Consider the following 22941-nt stretch of genomic DNA (forward strand, 5'->3'; position numbering starts at 1 on the left):
TCTTCTTCGTTTATTTGTACATGACGTCATTCCGCTTCCTACTTCAGCGTGTGCAGAGCTAACGTTGCAAAACTTTAATTCATTATTGTTATTTTTATCGTGTTTTGTCTGGAAAAATAAAGCCACAAATACATAATTATAGACGGCTGCTAAAGGATGTATCCTTTAAGTGTTCTTACCGGGAGCTTGTGAGCTGCATCTCAAGCTAAAACAACACTTGTAGTTGGAGTTAGCTAACACACAGCCTGCTACTTCCACCATAACAACAACGTTGTTTGAGCATTTTGAGAAGCGGTAAGTGAAATCAATGAGTAGCTTATGTGTCAAAGAAATAACTGTACGTTAATGTTTTTAATCTAAAGTTAAAGCCCACCCTGCAAAAACAAAAGCAGACTAGCTCACTAGTGCACCATTGAAATGTAAGGTCTAGTGAACTGTCAAGGAATATAGCTAGACATACTAGTTTAGCTAGAGCTAGTTTTTACTTTCCCAGGACTGTCAACATTTGTACTTTCCCAATTTGCATTTTACTTACCAGAAAAACAAGTAAGACTAGGTTGTATCTCTAGTTTTTACAAAGTCTTCACACTTAATGCTGTGAAACACGTCGTTATTTGGACCATTTTGCACATTTCTGCAAAAAACTTCAACATCTAAAAACGTCAATGCTCTTTCGTTTTAATACAAACATGTTTAACATACTTTATCTTATTTGTTTCAACGTATTGACGTCATTTTATTATATTCTCTATTTCAATTTCTTGTTACTTCTTATGTGTGTTTAACAAGTTTAGCTCATAGTCATTCCTTCATTTTTAAATGTTACCTTCTGTCGTCCTGCGGTAATCAACCATTTTAATTTAAAAATAAAAATCAAGTATTAAAAAGTCAGGGAAAATTAAAATGATGACTTTACCTATGTGTTAATAAACAACCTATGTTGGATGTTTGGTTGTAGCCACCGGCTTCCTTTATATTTTAATATTCATCATCAGCACCAGCATTAAGAAAAACGATTGTCCTTGAACAGGCACCATGGCCAATCTGGAGCAGTGGGTGAATGACCGTCTCCATGACATTCTCGGGTTGAGTGACAGATATGTGTCTCAATTCATGATCGGCATTGCAAGGAGAGCCTCCAGTTCTGAAGACTTTGTGGAGCGACTGGAGAAGACGGGCACGATTGACATTGAACCGAGTGTGGTTGCCTTTGCGAAAGAGCTTTTTGACAAGGTATGGAAAAGCTCTATTATTGATGGGGTTTTTTTCTTCTTCTTTGTCCGTGCCGTTCTATTCTTGCTATATGAAGCACATTGGGATGCATGATTGTATTAAAAGTGTGAGTAAGAGTTTAATTGAGTTTAGACTTTTTGCCAAAACATACATAGTTCCATAGTTGTTGTAGTTCAGTATGGTTTTGGTGGAATAAAACCTCTAACAATCTTTCACCATGCTTTTTATAGATTCCTCGCAAACAGGTTGTGGAAAAACCAGCCCGGGCGATGGAACGGGAAGCCATTGAAATGGACAAGAAGAATCGGACATACACATTACTGGAGGACAGCGACAGTGATGGAGAAGTTGTGGTTGAGAAAGAGAAAGGAAAAAAGAAAAGCAAAGACAAAGGGAACAGGAGGAAGCACATCAGACAAAAGAAAGAGAGTGAGTCTTCAAGTGAGGAGGAAGCACCTAAACGGTAATTCAGATATTATTATTTTTTTTTAAAAACTGTTTCCAACCAGAGAACAAACTGTTTACACAGTCCCACCTATATTAACATTAAGAATCGACTTAATATTTAAACCTGATTGTAACCTGTTAAAAAAAAAAAAAACTGTAAGAAGAACACAATGAGAGATGGTGAGTAATTGGATGTAAACAAATGAAGAAAAGAGTAGCAAATTATAAATATTTTTTTATCCAGGGACTACTAAGGTTAACTTTGGGTACTTGTAATACTGGGGTGCTTTATATAACTGATGACTAATGCATTTTGTTTCTAATATCGCGGGCAATTGAAGCCAAGGGGATCAGAAGTCTCTCAAGAACAACGACGATGAAGAAGAAGAAGAGTGGGAGAAGGAAGAAAGAGAGCGACAGCAGGACATTGAAGCGCGAGATGCATTTGCAGAGCGAGTGAAGCTGAAAGACAAGGACAAGACCCGCAACATAACAGAGAGGACTGACAAGAAGGTGGGAGACAAGAACATTTTCAACACATCACAGGCATTTGATCAAATACAGCTCAATGTATCAAGCAGCTTAACATCTTCACCTTTTGTTTGTTTTTCTCCAGGCGTATGAGGAAGCTCAGAAGAGGCTGAAAATGGCTGAAGACGACCAGAATAACATGGTAGACTGACGAGTTTCAAATGTTATATTGATAAGCAGCATAATATGTCATGGTCACATGTATTCTTCTTAATTACTTTACCCTTAATATATGGTTTGAGAGAATTACATTTTTTTTTTAATATCTAACTATGTACTATAGTTTCTGATCCACCCGTTCCTGTGTTTCTCTCTAGTTGCCAGAGTTGAGGAAGCGCTCTCGCTGGGATTACCTAAAGAAGAGGGAGGCAGAGAAGCTGGAAGATTTGGAGGCAGAGATCCATGACGACGAGTACCTTTTCCATACAGACGAGCTGACTGAGAGGGAGAGAAAGGAGTTGGAATACAAACGCAACCTCCGAGACCTGGCTAAAGATTACAAGAAGGCTGGCGCCAAGGAACAGGATGAGAGGAAGAACAGATACTACATGCCGGAAGAGAAGAGAAACAAGGTGGGGAACGAGGGATGTGACACTCTGAGACAATGTGCGCAAACGGTCAGCTACTAAAGTGTGCGTATGTGGTTTGATTGTTTAGGAGGTGCCACAGAGGGACCTGGAGCTGGAGGAGCATCCCATGGAGCTGGGAGGAGAGCAGGGCCGCTGGGAGGAGGAGAGGCTGAAGACGGCCTCCCTCAGCTTCGGGGCCAAGAGGGAGAGAGAGCAAGGGATGAGGCTGGAGCAGGAGAAGTACCAGCTGATCCTGGAGGAGGACGAGATGATCGACTTCGTCAGCACTGCTATCACCATGAAGGGAACTCGCACTGAAGAGGTTTATTTTCTTTTGATACTTCTTGGTTATTCTTTCAAAAGCTCAATTTTTGTTGCGATTAAATCAATTGAGCTATTATTTGTCCAGTCGGTTGTTCTTGATGTCACTGCTTGAGCCTAAAAGCTTGAGGGTATATTTGTGTCTACTGGCATGACAGATTTATTAGTAAGCCCAATTACCCAAGCACAGTTTTTTGACACGGAATATTCCTGGTTTGGATGCATCGATTTCAATAATTGTTTAGTGTGCAAACCGGTCGAGTCATTTTCATAGAAGGCTCTTCACAGAATTGTGATATTGCACTGATGTGTTGGAGCAAAGGCAACACCATGACAACAGTATTATTGGTTAAAATAAACAGTTACATTCTGATGAGATTAGATTTGAGTATAACGGTTTTTTAAGCGTTGAAAAAATGGCAAGCGGAATAAGAGCACAGTTATAATCCCTGCAACATGGGCTCTCTTCGTCTAATTGTTTCACTTTGGAGTAGCTGCCTAGTCTAGAGTCTGCGACACCTAGTGGTAAGATGTGGGACACCAGTCTGGTCTGTGATTTTAACGTTAAAGCAAAAAACTGTGAAATAGATAATGTCAGAGATCTGAAGTAGGCCTTTTTTATGTGACTATGTTGTGTTTAGGAAGAGGAGGCCATAGCTCTGTCCCAGGCGGAGATGAAGAAACAGTCGATGCAGGAGGTCAGACGCAGCCTGCCCATCTTCCCCTACAGAGAGGACCTGCTGGCTGCCATCCAACAGCACCAGATCCTGGTCATTGAGGGGGAGACGGGCTCTGGCAAGACCACCCAGATCCCGCAGTACCTCCTGGAACATGTGAGTGCAGTTCCTAATGTTTCACAGCATCATGATACACTCGGTTATTAACCATGTTACTTGTAGAAACATAATAATAATAATAGATTTCATTTGTTAGCGCTTTTACAGGTGCTCAAATACGCTTTCCAGAATATAGTGAAGAGAAAAGAAAAGAAAGGAACAACAAATAAATATATAGTTAAAGTTAAAGTCAAATAATACAAAAACAATCACACTGTAAAAGCCAGATTGAAGAGGTGAGTTTTTTGAAGGTGATGAGGTCAGTGCAGTCTCTGATGGAACTTTCTGAAACATGACCAGAATACATAACAGAAGCCCACTCGAAGGCAATAACATGAGATACAAGTCAACATAGTAATGAAGAAGTTAAGAATATAAAGAAATCCAAGTCTGTACTGATGCTACCCATCATTGTTCCTCTCTCAGGGCTACACACAAGGAGGCATGAAGATCGGATGTACTCAGCCTCGCAGAGTGGCAGCCATGTCCGTGGCTGCTAGAGTGGCTCAGGAAATGAGCGTTAAGCTGGGTAACGAGGTGAGCTTTGCACACTATCATGCTGATCCCATTTGTCTTTTAAACACTTTTAATTATTTGTGGATTTGGCTAAAGGAAATCATTTTGGATTCACTATAATTCATGTTTTTGTGTATTACTAGTTTTTAAAAACGTTTGTCCGTTTTGTATTATCAGTGTTTTTCTGTTTTTGTTTCTTCTTCCAGGTGGGTTACAGTATTCGTTTTGAGGACTGCACATCAGAGAGGACAATTCTCAAGTACATGACAGACGGCATGCTGCTCCGAGAGTTTCTCACTGAGCCTGACTTGGCCAGCTACAGGTAATGCAAAAAAGGAGATACATATCTTCTCATCAGGTTTTCCTTTTTTTTTTTTTACAAGTCTTTTTATTTCAATATAGTGTTCAATAATCGATGCCATTTCATATATTGTAATATCACAGTACACTCACTACACTCCCCCCTCCCTCCCTCCACCCTCACATGCCCACACTGACGAAACCAAAAACATAAAAAAAAAAAAGGTTTTCCTTTTTAACCTGGTTTGATTTCAGCATTCATTTTTCATTATTTGTCCTTGAAAGATAGTGGTTTTCATTCATTTTGCTCTCATGACCTCATCACACTAAACACATTCAACTTTTAATTTGGGTCAGGCGTTTTTGAAATATCAGTTAGTATTTATTTCATCAACACCCTCCACTGATATCCCTAAGTGTACCTGTATGTTTGGTCCTCCCCTCGCCCTGCAGTGTAGTCATCATAGATGAAGCCCATGAGCGGACGCTCCACACAGACATCCTGTTCGGTCTGATCAAAGACATCGCCCGCTTCAGGCCCGACCTGAAGGTGCTGGTGGCGAGCGCCACTCTGGACACCGAGCGCTTCTCCTGCTTCTTTGACGACGCGCCTGTCTTCAGGATCCCTGGCAGGAGGTTCCCCGTGGATATCTTCTACACCAAAGTAGGAACTAGCATATCAATTTAGTTTTTGATACATATTATATTACATTATATCTGGTAGTTAGTGAATGTTGTCTGCTTGATGAAAAAGGGACAGCGAAATAAAACACTTTATGAAATATTGACACTATATCTTATTAACACAAAAGTGAGTATGATTAAGATGATATCAAGATTTTATTTTCACAGATTACTGCTTTTGTTAATACCAATTTATCATGATACAACACTATTTATTCTATAGTTTCCCTTAGTTATAATATTTCTTATTTTTACAAATATGAATGAACAATAGATAAATAAGGTTGTGATGAGTAAAGACATCATACAGGGACAGATGTACTGTCTCTATCACTCTCAGATGTTATCATTATGGGGAAATTCAAGTCCGTCTTAAAGGACAGAGAACAAGAAACCATTGGTACTGTAGATGTGAGTGCTCGTATATACCAACATTTAAGTTGTTTTAAATGTAGCCAGTTTTGATTGATTTTTATTTTCTTTTGCATATTGACTGGCTCGTGCCATTTTATTTGTGTTTTACAGCTGTATTTGTCTGCCTGTATTGTCTGTGTTAATTGGCTGCCCTCCTTAGCCAGGTTGCTCATGGAAAAGTCTTTACCTGGTTCAATAAAGGATATATATATATTTATGTGGGTCACCAAAAAGAAAAATATGACCAAAGTTCCTCAAGGTCAAATGAAACTATATCATCTCTGCTTGCAAAGATCAAACTGCCCTGTTGATGTCCGTGTCTGTGTGTTGTGTCGTCAAGGCTCCAGAGGCAGACTACCTGGAAGCTTGCGTGGTGTCGGTGCTTCAGATCCACGTCACCCAGCCGCCCGGAGACTGTCTGGTCTTCCTCACTGGACAGGTATTGTTCATCAAGATTTTTATCAAGAGATTTAAAGTTTTGGAAACGATTGGGAGTCTATTTTGTATGTTATTGGTCGATTTTGGAATTAATCATTAAGATATATTCACCTCAAAAGTCCTCAGCCTGTTTGTACAGACATATAAGCTTCCTTGTCTTTAGCACATTCAAGACATGGTTCTAACTATAATGTGTGTCTGAGAGTGCTGTATGGTTCCGTTTAGAACAACAAGCGTTAACCAGTTCAGTTCAGTTCAATCAGGTTGATGTGAAAAAGGCCAAACAAACTCTTGCTGACTAAACGACTGTATCAAGAAAAGGAAAAAGGAGATACCGACCTCTTGTTTTCTTGCAGGAGGAGATTGAAGCGTGTTGCGAGCTGCTTCAGGAGAGATGCAGGCGGCTTGGATCTAAGATAGCCGAGCTGCTGGTCCTTCCCATCTACGCCAACCTGCCGTCAGACATGCAGGCCAAGATCTTCAACCCCACCCCGCCTGGAGCCCGCAAGGTGAGACCATGTCTTCATTTCTGTGAACAATACTTCAATAACTGCTATTAGTTCCCTTTGCAATTATATAAGAATAAGATGAACCTTTTATTAATCCTTGTGGGGAAATTCAGTAGTTTAACAGCAACAGGGTAAGGATGAAAAACAGGACAGCACAGATTCAAAAGATACAAATTAAAAATGATAAAATAAGAAATGAATTAAAAGGAACATATAGACATATTACATATTAGATACATGTGTGTGTGAAAACAGTGTTTATTTTATGTCCAGTAATTGTGTCATAACTTGGGTGTAGTAGATCCCTGTAGGATTAATTTCATCTTGGCAGAAACAAATGGTCAGTAAACTATGAAAACATATAACATATCTTAATGTAAATAACACAATAGCTCTGTGCATTCTATCTACCAATAGAGGCTGCTGTAGTACAATGGGATTTGTTTTACGGCCCGTCCACACTATAGCTTCAAAAGTCTGAAGCTTGGGGATTTTATTCGAGCACCGCGACCAACAACCAATCACATGAATGTCCCGCCCCCGGCATACAAAGCAAAAAAAAACGTGGATTTTATGCGAGCAATATATATATATATATATATATATATATATATATATATATATATATAAACTCCCCAAACAGGCGAAAACCTACCAGTTTCACCCACTGTCTCTGCCACCTCCCTCCATGCCTGGTTCCTCCGGTTTGTATCCCAGTAAATAGTTCTGGTCGTAAAGAACCGGGTGATTTGCTACCGTAATTTCTCGTTTGGAATATGAGGAAATGAACTGCGGTCTGGCTCTCCCAGCTTGCACGCAGATTGAACTGTCAGATTTGCATAAACGGGATTTGATTGGCTGAGGCTGGCTACTCCGGCGTCTCCGGCTTCAGAAGTTGAACATTGTTCAACTTTTGCAGCCTGAAACGCCAGGAAAGCTCCGCTCTGCTACCCACAATTCAGTTCGGCGAAAAGCGAGGCAACGTGACGTCACCCCATTCAAAGTGAATGGGCAGACGCGTTGGAAACCGTTTTTGAAGCTGTCGAAGCTGTAGTGTGGACGGGCCGTTAGAGACTTAGTCTCCTAGTTTTCTTGTGCTGTTCGGTAGATTAAAGCCTTGGTGTCTTTATCACATCTTTGTTCCCTTTGTTTAACTGGACTTAATCTTCCTCCTGCTTTGTTTGAGCGTTGCTTACTCACTTTATCACTTGGCACTGTGTGTTCTCTCTCTATCAATCCCAGGTGGTGGTGGCTACCAATATAGCAGAAACCTCCCTCACCATAGATGGCATCATCTACGTCATTGACCCCGGATTCTGCAAACAGAAGAGTTACAACGCCCGCACCGGCATGGAGTCCCTCATCGTAACACCCTGCTCCCGGGTAACTACTCACTGTTTTTATTAGAGCTTAACAAACAGGGAGTCCATGTTGAAGTGAGGTGTAGAGAGGTTTTCAAAAGTCCCTTACGCAGGCTAAAGCTGTGATATTTAAGAAAGGCTAATTATTAGTGCCTGTAAACGTTTTGTCACCTCCTGCTGTCTGTCTCTGTTTCACTCTCAGGCTTCAGCCAACCAGAGAGCAGGCCGTGCAGGCAGAGTGGCTGCTGGGAAATGTTTCAGGCTTTACACAGCCTGGGCCTTTAAACATGAGATGGAGGAATCGACTGTGCCCGAGATTCAGAGGACCAACTTGGGAAATGTCGTCCTGCTGCTGAAGAGTCTAGGTGAGCGGGGGATCCACTCTCTGGTGGGACATAGAGACCAATAAACTGATTTTATTGGATGTGCAATAAGGTATTCCTTTTTGCTTGCAGGCATCAATGACCTCATTCACTTTGACTTCATGGATCCACCTCCTCACGAGACTCTGGTGTTGGCGCTGGAGCAGCTCTACGCCCTGGGAGCGCTCAACCACCTCGGAGAGTTGACCAAGGTACAGACTCAGGGCACACAAACTCCCTTTACCCTTATTAGTAGATTCATTTGTTATTCATATAACAACATGTATCAAATATATCACATTTGATGTGAACGGGCTCAGTCATGGGGTGAACCTACAGAGAAATATCACCTGAATCTGAGGCTCCCCTCAGCTTTGCAGAGCTTTAAAAGCCCGGGGGCGGCAGTTTTTTTTCTCTGTGTCTCAGGGCATCTTAACATTTAAAAACCTATTAATGTGTCATACCCACTTAACGGGAAGAAACTCAGCTAACTGACGATACGAGCCATTTTTACCGAAACAAAACACAAGTCTCACAAGAAGCGAAAGATTCTAACGCACTTGGCACAGAACTCACGGTAGAAACACTTTATTACTTTTCGGATCTGCACAAACAAGATATCAGCTAGCAAGCTGAGATTCCACAGATTCTGGAGGTATTAGTAACATCACTGTGCGATCAAAACCCACAGCAGGGGAAGCGAACCCAGACATCACACGACGTAGCTTTACGGAGCAAAAACGTCTTACCTTAGCTGTTGTTCTGATCAAAAGTTGTGTTCAATGGCATTAAAACGATAAAGACGCTGCTGAAGGTGAATCCATAGATTAATCCAATGTACATGTAACGGCGTTACGTAATCAGAATACAAAAATCAAGTAACTGTATTCAGCTCGCGTTACATTTGAAAAACGAGTAATCTGATTACAGTTACTTTCGTAAACCTGAAGTGAATACATTTTGGATTACTTATTGGAATTATTGGTGGAAAGATTTCCTCACAACATTTCATATTCATTACTAAAGGTACAGCCGAATCATCACAGCGCACAAAACCTATTACCGCCGCAGATGGACCCAAAAAGGGGCGTGTGTGTGTGTGTGTGTGTGTGTGTGTGTGTGTGTGTGTGTGTGTGTGTGTGTGTGTGTGTGTGTGTGTGTGTGTGTGTGTGTGTGTGTGTGTGTGTGTGTGTGTGTGTGTGTGTGTGTGTGTGTGTGTGTGTGTGTGTGTGTGTGTGTGTGTGTGTGTGTGTGTGTGTGTGTGTGTGTGTGTGTGTGTGTGTGTGTGTGTGTGTGTGTGTGTGTGTGTGTGTGTGTGTGTGTGTGTGGTTAAAAAGCATCAGCCTGCGGTCGCTCTTAGCCTTTCTAATGATTCTGAATACAGTGAAGGCTGAGTTAAGCCTCCTGGTGCTGCAGAGATTTCATGAAGTGAAGGAGGTTTTCCTTCTATAAAACAGCTGTGGGCAGCAGATACTGTGAGTGTCACGGACATGGATTCATAGATCAAGGCAGACTGGTGAACACACTCTCCTGTTTTGCCAATCCGGTGGTTAAACAAATATAGCTCTACACCCCCTGGCCGAAATGTCCTTAAAATGAAGTCCGAGTTCGACATTTTAATTCATGTCCCACCAAGACTGGCAGGACAGAAGGCGACACGCCCGTTCTAAGCCGTGTCCCTCACTCCTCACATCCCAAGCTGCATCCCTAAAAAGTTTATTATGTTGTTGCATCGTTTCAGATGTTATGTTTCAGTTGTGCTCTTGATAAGCCATTAAAACAGTAAAAACATGTTCAGTTTCATTTTGCTTTTTGTGTCTCCTGTACATCAAAACATTCCATCTGTGATGGAAAAAGAAAGTATTCCAAAAGTAATCTAAAAGTAATCTGAATACTTTATGACACGTAACTGTAACTGTATTCGGATTACTTTCAGAGCCATGTATTCAGTAACTGATTACATTTACAAAGTAACCCTCCCAACCCTGTCTGTGTCACTTTGAAATGATTACTGACAATCCATCTTCATATTTATGGCAAAAACTGAGTTTTCATATATAGCTATTATGATAGCTACGAGAGTGTATGACAGCTTCCTGTTTTGGGCATTCTGGCTGCGCATCGCTCTATTCACCGATGGGTAATGTTTAGATGGATTTTAGGAACTTCCCCTCGATTATTTTGGCTCTAACGGTTAAAAAGAGATGTCAATCCTCAAAATCGACCAATGGGATCCAGAGATATGGAAAATCCACCCAAATGACCCCAGAAGTGGGCTTTCTTCTAAATCTCTCTCAAAGGTCTAATGTCACTTGTTTTGCATCAATCTTGATACAGGGTACTTATCATATGTTATAGTTTGGCTTCCTAAAGCTTTTAGTCTACCATCCCATCATTCAAGGGTGGTTTTCACTATAAGTATTGTTTTATTTTTGGACGGACACTATAATTTACATTTTTTTTACTATGTTCAATCTGAATTTACTTTTAAAATAAAAAAAGTCTATATTGATTCTGACTTTTCTACATCCAACTCACAGGTTTATCATTGCTTTGAGAAAAAAGATTGTTAATTTACCCCTTTTTAGAAGTGAAGATATAGTCATTTGTTCTGGGAATGTCATTTTCGAGCCTGAGGCCTGAAAAACCGGCTCAGGGCTCAACAGGTTAAAGTGGTCCAATTCTTATCTTTGGTTAACTCCGGCTGCTCTCATGGTTTTGTTTTTGGCTTCAGCAGGCTGCTGATTTCAGTAAAAGATCTGTAAAGTAGCACCTACACCTCCTGCTCAGCTTCCGACAACAGACTGAAATAGTTAGCGAGTATCTGGTGAAGTTAGTGGAGCATTTATCAACTAAAAGCCAGATGTACAGTCACCATAGTTACACTATTAGACCTTTGTCCCGTTTCCTAGTGTTACACGTCTTTTGAGTAATTAAGTACTCTAACCCCCTAAAAACCTTTCACAATACAACAATCATTGTCATATCAAGCATGTACAACAAGCAATCAGTGAATTATTCCACCCAAATGATCTTTATCTCGCTCTCGAGTCAGTAAGCAGAAATAAGAACCATCTTTTACATTCTTAAAGGTCACATGTCATGCTTTTCCGGTTATTACCCGTCCCCTTGTGTGTTATGAAGCTTTTTCTGCATGTAAACGGTGTGCAGAGTCAAAACCCTCAAAGTACACCCTGTAGCGAGTAAAACTCTAAAACAGAAAATACCTCCCCAAAACGCCTCGTTGGTGAAACGTCATCATGACCAAATTGACCAATCCACACACACACACTCAGTGCAGGCAGCCCTGCTGATTTCTCCTCCCTGGCTGCAGGCTGATAACAGACAGTTGGGATCGCGTGAAATTCTCTCTGCAGACCCATTCTCACAGCGTTTATCAACCTATAAACCTTTTTCTTACTCAATATCAAGCCACACTTATTGTTTTTATTTCGGCTGTGACTTTGTGTGTGTTCAGGTTGAGTTTGGCTGTGTATTGCTAAACAAGGAAATCACGGGGGAGGGGGGGAGGAGCTGCAGCGAGCCGTTTAGTGGAGAAAGTGAATACTGCTGAATACACATACTTTACAGAGATGGAGATGCTGTATGCGAAACCAATGTGAGTTTGGAAAATTGCACAGTATTTTAGTATACCTCAACAATGGAATTATGATCAGTGGAAATGGCCATGACATGTGACCTTTAACTTTTACAACACAAACAAGATACGTACCTTTTGCACAAATAATCTATTGTCTATCTTCATGCTGAGCATCTACATATTTGCATGACAGACTGTGCACACCTGAGGTTTTTGACACCTGACACCTCGCACACAACTTGAAGCTGTTATTTCCAGGCTTGTGTTGTTTGTATGTGTTTAACAAATATGTGAGGATGTTCTTTAGAGAGTGTTGGTGAATGCATCACTGCTTTCTTTCATCGGGTATTTGTTTATTTAATGAACTAATTATTTCATTGTTTATCTTATCTGTTTGTTTTTGTTTGTCTGCCGTCAGCTGGGACGCAGAATGGCTGAGCTCCCGGTGGACCCCATGCTGAGCAAGATGATCCTAGCCTCCGAGCAGTAAGTCTCCAGTCTGATAAAGAAGCATAATCCTTCGATATTTTACAGGACGCATTACCAGATAATAATAAACAAACCAAAATGATATTTAAATTGGATGAACAGCAAACAAGGAACTTGGTATTTGTTGTGAATAAAGAATTTAAGATTGATAACCTCTTAGGGAGGAATGGTTAAACAAGTCGTGTTGCCTACTTTGTGATATCAAAAATAAATTCAGATTTGAGCTTTTGTTACTCTTAATATATCAACATGAGAAAAACTGCTTTAGATAAAGAAAGTCAAATCTGTCCGGTGTGTGAGCTTCGAGAAATAAGAAAATAAGTCTTTTATTATGTCCTTTGTATTGTAGCTTTGTGACCTTTTGTTAAATTATATAAAAGGATGCATTTGGGTTACTGGGTATGAACAACGTAAATCTTCCAAAAATAGTTTATTGTTATTGAGTGGATGCATTTGAGTCCAAAGTAAAAAGCTTGTGTACTTCAGAGGTGGCTTATCAATATTGTTTCTGCTTTCTCTCTCTGCAGTTTTATACATTTCTTTCAATTGTTCTCCATCTCCTTCCAGATACAAGTGTTCGGAGGAAGTGTTGACGATAGCAGCCATGCTGTCGGTGAACAACTCTATTTTCTACCGACCCAAAGACAAGGTGGTGCATGCCGACAACGCCAGGCAGAACTTTGTGGTGCCAGGAGGAGACCACCTGGTGCTGCTCAACGTCTACACACAGGTAGAAACACCGCAGCGGTTACAGTTGAAGACATGTTCAAAATACAATTTTAAAAGTGTAATGCAATCCAAACCTGCCTGAAAACCTGTCTTTGTGAAGCTTATAATTTAGTTAGTGTTCATTTGTGTTGATGTTTATGATTGGTGTCTAATGGAAACAACTAGGAATGTTCATATTATCTTTGACCCGGTAGACAAATATTTAGTGTATGTCAAGGTAAGCATGTCTTTACATCTGTCTGTTTTAAGACTTGTTTAGACCGGCTGAAGAATAATAAACTACTTCTAACTTTTATTTCAAAGTAGTTGCTTAAAAGATTTTAAAAGGATTTTAATTGTTTCTAAGATTAAACAATGACACATGTAATTAGCCATCAGTATGATTCATCCTTTGGTGAATGTGTGTACAAACTTTAATCCCTCCCACAGCTGTTGAGGTATTTCAGTCTGGGATATAGTGATGGGTCTTCCTCCGTAGCATGACTTTGTTATACATCTCTTAAATCCTCAAATATCTTTGAAACTCTTGTAAGAACGACATCCCAGTGGCGAACCGCCAGGGCCTTCAAGGTATTCAGAGAATACCCTGGAGCACTCGAATAAAACAAACGAAAAATCGATTTAATTATATAAATAAAATGTATGTAAAATGAATAAATGAGAATCGTATCTGTTGTTGATCTGTAATATTACAGTGTCACGTTGATTTGTTGTGTGTGTGTGTGTGTGTGTGTGTGTGTGTGTGTGTGTGTGTGTGTGTGTGTGTGTGTGTGTGTGTGTGTGTGTGTGTGTGTGTGTGTGTGTGTGTGTGTGTGTGTGTGTGTGTGTGTGTGTGTGTGTGTGTGTGTGTGTGTGTGTGTGTGTGTGTGTGTGTGTGTGTGTGTGTGTGTGTGTGTGTGTGTGTGTGTGTGTGTGTGTGTGTGTGTGTGCGCATGCACAGAAGGTCCAGTTGTGATAGACACGGTTCACCACTGCGACATCCCCATGTTGGTAGCCATTGTTTAATCTCCAAAGTACTAACTGAGTGATGGTGCTTTGTCCCTCAGTGGCTGGAGAGCGATTACTCCACACAGTGGTGCTACGAGAACTTCATCCAGTTCCGCTCCATGAGAAGAGCCCGGGACGTCCGGGACCAGCTGGAGGGTCTGATGGATCGCATAGAGGTGGAGGTGGTGAGCTCCCATGGAGAGACCATGCCCATTCGAAAGGTCAGTGAAGCCCCCTTCCCACAGCACGAAAACACACTAACACCTGCTAACATCTGGCCCGTCTCAGGTGGAAATCAGCCTACAATTATTCCCTGGACAAATGATTGAAATGCAGTAGAGACAGGGCACAATGTTACTCGACCCACGTTGAACGGAATATATAATTAAGAAAATCAAAGGGGATTTTTTATAATTAATATAAAATCATAACAATGTCTTTGTCAAAGTTACAAAACTTAATGGACAGAAAGAGTTATTTTCCCTTGATTATCGTAAAATCAACTTCATTCAAACTCAACATGACACAAAATAAAACATTCAGCTGTTCGTTCATTTCTACTACGTCAAACATGACACTACAAAAAGAGAAACAAAGACATATTTGTCTAGTGGCATGTAGACAGTGTAAAGCAGGTTCCCCTACATTTAAAAACTGCATCAACTCGCTTATTTTGACCTAATAGTTGTTGTGTAGAGACCACTAATGTTTTAATATGGTTTCCTGACAAAAAACCTGAAACCTCAACCATGAGCCCAGATGTTGTGATCATGGCTACTTGTCTGGCCACGTCCTATAGATATGTTGCTAGTTTGCAGGCAGCAGAGGTTTGTTCTCACTGTTAAAGTGGGGGTGTTTGTAGCAACTAGAACAGCAGTAGAATGCAGACAGATAAGCACTGAAGAGGTTAATCTTTGACAAACAAGACCGACTGATACATTCTGAAATCATGGCGAAGATGTTGCCTTTTCTACAGAGACAAACACTGCCTCCAGTCAATATTTGCTTCCTCTTGTTATTCCTCAGGCTTAACAATGTAAAGGTTAACAACTTAAGACGAGTGACAAGTGTTTAAAACTTAACACAGGAGGTCCGACTGTGATAACACACAGAAGATTTCAAGCTGCTCATTTTAGCTTTAAACGGATATAGCCTACTTTTGCTGAAGAACACTTTTAGCGAGTGGATGCTTCCTTTCACAACAGACTGATATCAAGATAATGGACTCTTATCAAATTATAAAGTAAGCCGGTTCAAATCCGAGCCAGCCGAACCTTTAGGCTATGTCCTCCCCCCTGACTCCCCCTTTAACGCTAAGATCTCCAATAAAATCCCTTTGGCTCAAACAATGAGGAAGTGTGAGAGTACAAGCTAAAACATCCCTGAACAGAGGCTGTTGTAGCCGTCTTATATCTGTGTGTGTTGTGAACGCACCCCTAAACCTCTTGAGATAAGAAAGGGCGTTTGTTTTATTAGTTGGGTTACACCTTCTTTCATCACATGCAGTGTGTGAAAAATCCTGAAGACAAATAATTAACAAATATAAAGCGAATGAAATGATATTACAAACTCTAGTTGTCACCACGTTTCCAAACATGTATCAGTCTACGAGATTGGATCCGTAAAGAAGCTGATAACATTGTGTGAGTTCCTTGTTTTAAGCCGGGGGGGCGCTGACACCCCCATGCTTACATGCAAGTGAAACAAATAATCTAGATCTGCTTTTCTTATTGCATGACTGGTTGTAGGTGTTATCTGTCAGGTGCATTTCCTGCTGTCCCTTTTTAAGCATTAGTTTTGTGAACACACCCAACTCCACCTGGCCGAGATAACAGCCGCTGTGGAAAGTTTGCCTGCATCTTGAAACGAGGTTGGAAAAACAGGTCCTGATGTTATGTTACGTATCTGTTAGAAAATCACAAAAGAAACCCAACAGCCATCATAAATCCTCACTTGTTGTTAACCTTAAGAGAATTCATTATCTGCGGTTCCTGCTTTCATTCCTTGGCGGTTATTTACCGACTGGATGCAGGTTTTTCCCCGTTGAGTAATCTTTGAGTCATGGTAAGATGGCAAGAAACTTGAATTGTTTTAGTAACACTGCATCACTGTCGTGTCAAAGACTGTGATCATACAGAGTCCATTAAGAGAAGAGCTCATTTCTGGAGGGAAACCCTGATGAGTTATAAGCCACAAAAGCTCTTAGTGCTGGATTGAAAACAAAAAGGTCATATTAACTTTCTCTATTACAGACTTTTGTGGGGATAAAAATCAATCTGTTATTTGAACAAATTGAAAAAAAAAATCTCTTCACTCAAAAAATGCATGTTTTTACAGGATGGCAAACTCTTATGCTGTACTTCCTATACTAATAACAAGCGAGTCAAAGCATTTACACCTTTTTGACATTCCTCTTTAATGTTAAGTATCTCAAAAGTCCTCACATACTGGGCTTTATCACATCTTAATGACACATCTGCAATCCAACTGTATGAATCAGGAATCGGCTTTCACTGACCCCTCTCTCGTCTGTCCCCCAGTCGGTGACTGCAGGATATTTCTACCACACGGCACGACTGAGCAAAGGCGGCTACAAGACGGTGAAGCACCAGCAGACGGTCTACGTCCACCCCAACAGCTGTCTGTTCGAGGAGCAGCCCCGCTGGCTCATCTACCACGAGCTGGTCTTCACCACCAAGGAGTTCATGAGACAGGTCCGTCTGCTCAAGATGTCACAATTCATTTACTATGAAACACCAAATCTCTTTTCAGTACCTGCAGAGATTGGAGATTATTGTTGTTGCTGTGCTGCATGTCTGCTAGGGGTGGGAGTCACCAGGCTCCCCACGATACACAAGATTTTCATCGGCATAACTACACTGTAGCTATGTTCGTGTGACTAAATTAAGAACTTTGATACGATGGTATGCTAAGTATAGGGATACCATATATTGCGCATATCATTTGATATATATGATTGCATGATATATTGGGTTCCAGTGTCTTTAACATGTGACAATCCAATCCACTTTATTCATATAGCACATTTAAAAACAACAGAGTTGAACAAAGTGCTGTACATCAATAACTGTATAAAAACATAGTATAAATACATAAAAAAAGACAGGACATGAAACAAATGTAAAACACGAGACGATGAAACCAGATCAGAAGCCACAGACTGAGAAACTTTCCTACATGACGTAAAAACAATACAAAACACTAGTAAGATTAAAACCCACATTTAAAAGCACAAGTGTCACCTGGCCTGTAAAAGCCAGGGAAAAGAAGTGGGTTTTTAAAAACAGGCAGAGTTGGAGCAAGTCTAACCTGGAGGGGCAAAAGCTTTCGTTGTCACAACGCTGTATGGACGCAGGTCTTTCCACATCAAGTAGGTGATTGATGGAGTTATTTTCTTAGCTCGCTCAGAATTTGATGGTAGCTTTGCCAAGCTAATTTGGATTTGCAATATGAATAGTTTATATAATAAAAGTATTGATACTTGGCATCCGTGTATCTATACAATATCGCCACGCAAAGTATCGCGATACTAAGCTGTATCTATTATTTCCCCCACCCCTAATGACAGTCATGATGAACCACAGAAAAAGATATTTTTAAAAATGCAAATAACATAGACGCACCTTTCAATGAGTCCAGTGTGACGTCCTGGACAGAAAGCTGCTTGTATGAATGAGACAGCACTTTAAAGAGGAAGTGTTCAATGTTTTCCTCCCTGTAATTGATATACTCTCTCTCTCTTCCTGCATGTAGGTTATTGAGATAGACAGCAGCTGGCTTCTTGAAGTGGCTCCTCACTACTACAAGAGCAAAGAGCTGGAGGACAGCAGCAGCAAGAAGATGCCTCGCAAGCAGGGGAAAGCTAAAGAGGAGCTGGGCTGAAGAGAGGCCCGAAGCTCAGGGGACAGATGGTGAAAATCAAAAGAGCGGGGGGGGGGGGACACTCCCACCCTCTCTCAGGGCAGACAAAATGACTATTGGAAATGTCATAAAATTAAATGAGGAAAAGTTTGGAAAATGTAGTTTCATCTACAGTCTATTGTTCTAGCCTGTCTCCACCTGTTTGTCTTCAATTGTTTTCTTCTGTGACTGGAGATGACATTTTGTACTAAATGTGTAGCCTAAACACACATGAGGAGCAGAGGGTGGGTCACAGACAGAGGCTGGTTTAATCATAAACCAACCACAAGGAAACATTTAAGCACCTGGAGTTTCCTGCATTGCAACTGCGGTCCCAACTCACTGGGAGGGTTTTTCACCCCCTTAAAGAGCAAGACTGCTGCTTTGTTTCCCCGAGTGCTTTTCAACAGCCACCAGACTCTTTGTTGACTTTTTGTCAACACGGGTTTTTGGAGGAGCCTCTACCAAACTGAAAAGACTAATTTCCAGATCACACATGTGTGAGGCTCCTTATCTTGTTTATTTTCATTTTTCTACAGCAATAAAGTTTTACAACCACTTCTTTTTGTCAGTTGCTTCCCTGCTCTGTAATTAGTCACCACATCGTTCACCTTTCAAGATCCCCTAACTCTGCTTTCCCTCTGCTTTTTCATTGCACCAGGAAGTTACTTCTATTTTTTTACAGGTTATATTTAGACGCTGCATTCAAGTAGCCTTCTATAATTATTTTGTCATACTGGCTAAGTCATGGATCACAGGGGCTCTTCACGCTCATTAGAGATATTTTACATAATCACTATTTGTGCTTAGAAACTCCCAATTCTCACAGAAGTTATACTTTCATCTAGTTTTTTTATGGCTTGAAATACTACCATTTTTTTCACTTGAAATTAATTCTACATATGTATACTTCATATAATACAAATATAGATTTCTTCTGGGTTTGGTGTGCCTCGGACAGCCGGGTGTAAAAATTCAAGAGTGACACAGCAGTTTTGAGGGAGAGCTGTGTGACAAAGCAAACAAATCGGTTTTGTGTGTTAATCTTATTGCTGTTTATATTTAAATACTTCCATGCATTGCATTGTCAGCCGGGGTGTATTCTCGGTCATTCATTTGGTTCAGATAGAAAGGGAGTAACTGGTTTTGAGCAGAAATGAAGGCTTAAGCAAGGCAGCTGCTCTTGTTTAGGTAGTAAAGTGTTAATAGCGGCTGGAGGTATGGCAGGTATGAGCCGCTGATACCTGCAGTGTTGAAAGTACTGAACCCTTGTCTTTTTATGCAGCGACTGTGACATTTTCCAAACACTTGCTGCTGTTTTTCTTGATGCACATAAAGTCAGATAAAGCATTATAAACCACGTGACCCTTCATACCACCTTTCTGATTTGAATTGCTCATCAACAAACAATGGGAAATATTAATGATTTGTATTTTTCAAAAGGAAATGGAGCTGTCACATGCAGAGCAGTCTCTAAGTGATATGCCAGTATCACATGGGGTCTGCTGGGTGAGTGGACCCACATGAGTTCTCTCTGACCTGCTTATCTAAACATGCTACACACCGACACAATAAAGAGGCACTGGCTCACTACAGCTGGTCCAACTGGTCTGACCAGAAGAGGGAGAGAAGGGGTGTGTTCAGAGGAGGCAGTGCTGCGTTACAGTTAGAAAACAAGATATGAGAGGAAACATATCAGACCAGGAGAGCAGGCATTGCAGGGAGACCAAAAGACTTCAGAGGAAAGCTTTAAGTTGTTTTTATTGTAATGAAGTTTGGTGATTTGCACGTTTCCAATGCTCTGATACCCGAAAGGATTATTCTACTTGTGAGATTATCTCAAGGTGATCGGACATTAAGCTACCTCAGCAGGTCAGTGTGTGTGTGTGTGTAATATATTCTGTCAGATTATTTACTTTCCTGTTCTTTGTCATCAAACGTTTTTTTCTCTGCTAGCCTGCTGGTTTCAGCCGGCAAATGTCAATTATTTTAAAGATCCTTAAATCCTGAATATTCAATAAACTACAGGTTACAATTAAACGTTGTCAAGTTGTTGCATACCTCAACATGTATTTAGTTTAATTTGAAGGAAAACTGCTGCTCAATAGTTAATTGTGAGCCAGCTGCAAGGTAAAAACTGAGTTAATGACTAACTTTGTAAGATGGATGGGTTTTATGGAATGTTTACGATGACATTCCAAAAAAGATGACGCTTCGTTTAGTTTACCTTTATGGGTTTCAACCATAGACTGTGTATAAACCTGTGTAAATACCCACTAAGAAAACAGGGTCGTAAAATATCTCCATTTACTTCTAACTATCTGAAGAACTTTTTGTTCTGCAGTTCTTATGTTTCCTGATTCCTTCTGGGCAGGAAAACCTATTGAACAAATACGGTGACACATTATCATGTTAAATAAATGAATCAAATCTACAGATAACCCTTTAATACAACAGAGGTGTTAGATAGCAATAGATTAGGCATTATTGCGCCATCATCGTGAAACAGCAATGTTGTGCAGGTAAATTCCTAAAGTCTGTTTCCTGCTCTGCGGGTTTCTCTGAGCCAGTAAACTCATTCACGTTTTTTATCTTTCACAGATTCCATCCGTCACTCAACCTCTAACACAATCCCTCCAACATGAGCGATGAGAGGGAGAGACACAGGCCCGAAGGGAGCAATGGGGACAGACCAGTCCCCAACGTCAAACCAAAACTCGGCCAGAAAGGGAAGAACACCAAGGAGGACATGTGGAAGAAGGAGAAGCCTGCGAAGGTGAGGAGATCCAGGAGTTCTGACTCGGATAGGGCGGAGAGAGGCAGGAGGAGAGAGCGAGAAAGGCACCAGGGAGAGAGGAGGCGGCGGGGGAGGAGTGAGGAAGCCCGGGGACGAAACAGAAAAGGGGGAGAGAGCATTGGGAGGAAGGTGAAGCCCCCTGAAAATGATGTGGAGGACACTGAGTGTGCTGTGTGTTTCTGCTCCTATGATAATATCTTCAAGACCCCCAAGCTGCTGGCGTGCGGGCACACCTTCTGCCTGGAGTGTCTCGCTCGCATCAACGTCACCTCCCCTGAGCTCAAGACCCTGTGCTGCCCAGTGTGTCGAGAGCTGACCGAGCTCCCCCACGGCCAGGACCTGCCCCGCCTGGGCAACAACGAGGACATCATAGGCAAACTCCCCCCAGAGATGCAGAGAATCCTGTCCATCCGATTCAAACGCCGCAAGGGACAACTGCTCCTGAAGAACCGTTCCCACAACAGCCCCATCAAACCCAAGATCCTCACCCTGCCTAAAAAGAGCCAAGGTGGCCAGGTGACAGCAGGTGGGGACCTCCCCTTGAGTGCTCTGGAGCAGGGATTAACCCCCGCCACTATGGTGGACGTAGGCAGGCCTCCCAGCAGGGTCAGAGGTCGTCTGCGCCGTTTGTTCCGCTCGGACCAGTGCTACTACGTGGTGGTGGCGTCCATCATCACCATCACTGTGGCGCTCATGCTGGTGGGGGTTCTGGCCTTTGTGATCATACCGAATGTAGGGATGGTCATAAACAATGGGAACCACACATCACCCCGTCCCCCAGGTGAATTCAATCCAGGGCCTGGACCCTGAAGGGGGTCAGGGGGGGGATACGAGCTGCAGAGATGAGACTAACGTGAAGGGCTGGAATATCACAGAAATGATTGTGAACATTTTTGCCTCTTTTTGTCCTCTTGCAAAAAGAAGAAACTAAGCACAGGGACACATTTAGGCCGGAAACAAGGTAAACAAGGGTAGCAACATTTTTTTAAACTAAGGACACACAGGCTCAAAGTTGCTGTATGGGACAAACAGGGCAAACAGGGCCAGCATGTTTCTTCTTTTTTTTCTCTCTCTCTTTTCTAAACTGTGTAAAGTGTAAAGAAACTGTCCATGGTGATTAATAATCTGTAAATATACTAAATGCTGTGATGAAAATACTTGAGTATCTTTTGATTGCATCAAGTTGATTGCCAATATTCGTTCAGGTTTTCTCGTTCTTACAACTTTTAATAAGAGCCAAGTCATTGTACATAGCCAGCAAGTGAATGTTTATTTATTTGTATATAAAAAGGACCTCTCAAAGGAAAGGAATTTTGTGTTCCCCGTGGTATAATCCAATAAAGTTCTATTTGACCTTTTGAAAGCTCATCTCTAAATATTTTTGAATACTTCATTTGTATAAACTAATCTACCTTTTTTAGTTCTTCTCTGTGAGTAGCATAATGATGACTCGTCCGTTTTGCCCTCTATCGAGTGAAAACAGAGTTGTTTCCTATTTTGTTTCCAGAACCTGTATGTCTTCCTCAGACACTGAATACCCTCTGGTGGTGTGTAAACAGACGCGTGTACAGGGTGGCTTGAATTCAAAATGTCTACTCAGTGGCTGCTCTCGGTTGTTTTGACTGACAAACCTGTGTGACAGCTTTGAGATTCTTAACGTTCATGGCATTTTTGTTACATAATTACTCAGGGGACAGCTGTTGACAGTTTTGGCAGAATTAAATATGTTATAGCTTGTCATACATCACTTTGGGTGTGGGACAAACAAAACAAGACACAAGTCAATCATCAAAGTCTATAACAAACACTGAAATTTAAAGGCAAACTTAAAAATACAGGATCCAATTTTCATAGTGATGTATACAATAAGAAGTAGGCCTACCGAATTGAAAACGT

At 41.2% G+C, this 22941-nt stretch overlaps 2 protein-coding genes across 2 annotated transcripts; both read left to right on the forward strand.

The window, feature by feature from the left end:
* The first annotated feature begins 22 nt into the window (after positions 1–22).
* Positions 23–18806, forward strand: dhx16 (DEAH (Asp-Glu-Ala-His) box polypeptide 16). Its single transcript, XM_079640467.1, has 21 exons — positions 23–294; positions 1031–1233; positions 1464–1696; positions 2022–2193; positions 2297–2353; positions 2529–2783; positions 2869–3102; positions 3743–3934; positions 4364–4474; positions 4660–4775; positions 5207–5417; positions 6192–6290; positions 6646–6798; positions 8041–8181; positions 8362–8524; positions 8615–8733; positions 12541–12608; positions 13179–13341; positions 14387–14548; positions 16868–17041; positions 18102–18806. The coding sequence occupies exons 2-21, from the start codon at positions 1036–1038 to the stop codon at positions 18228–18230; spliced, it is 3150 nt and encodes a 1049-aa protein (XP_079496593.1). The 5' UTR covers positions 23–294; positions 1031–1035; the 3' UTR covers positions 18231–18806.
* Positions 18807–19685: 879 nt separating this feature from the next.
* On the forward strand, positions 19686–22421 carry rnf183 (ring finger protein 183). Its single transcript, XM_079640468.1, has 2 exons — positions 19686–20120; positions 20850–22421. Exon 2 carries the CDS (start codon positions 20890–20892, stop codon positions 21853–21855), a length of 966 nt encoding a protein of 321 aa, XP_079496594.1. The 5' UTR covers positions 19686–20120; positions 20850–20889; the 3' UTR covers positions 21856–22421.
* Positions 22422–22941: the final 520 nt, after the last annotated feature.

Source organism: Notothenia rossii (genome assembly GCF_949606895.1).
Source record: "Notothenia rossii genome assembly, chromosome: 7".
Classification (NCBI taxonomy): domain Eukaryota; kingdom Metazoa; phylum Chordata; class Actinopteri; order Perciformes; family Nototheniidae; genus Notothenia; species Notothenia rossii.

Excerpts from the sequence above, each read along its gene's own strand:
- dhx16 (XM_079640467.1), top strand. The coding sequence starts at position 1,036 with ATGGCCAATCTGGAGCAGTGGGTGAATGACCGTCTCCATGACATTCTC. Across the intron at positions 1,234-1,463 it reads CGAAAGAGCTTTTTGACAAG|ATTCCTCGCAAACAGGTTGT; the intron begins GTATGGAAAAGC and ends TGCTTTTTATAG. Across the intron at positions 2,784-2,868 it reads CGGAAGAGAAGAGAAACAAG|GAGGTGCCACAGAGGGACCT; the intron begins GTGGGGAACGAG and ends TTGATTGTTTAG.
- rnf183 (XM_079640468.1), top strand. The coding sequence starts at position 20,890 with ATGAGCGATGAGAGGGAGAGACACAGGCCCGAAGGGAGCAATGGGGAC.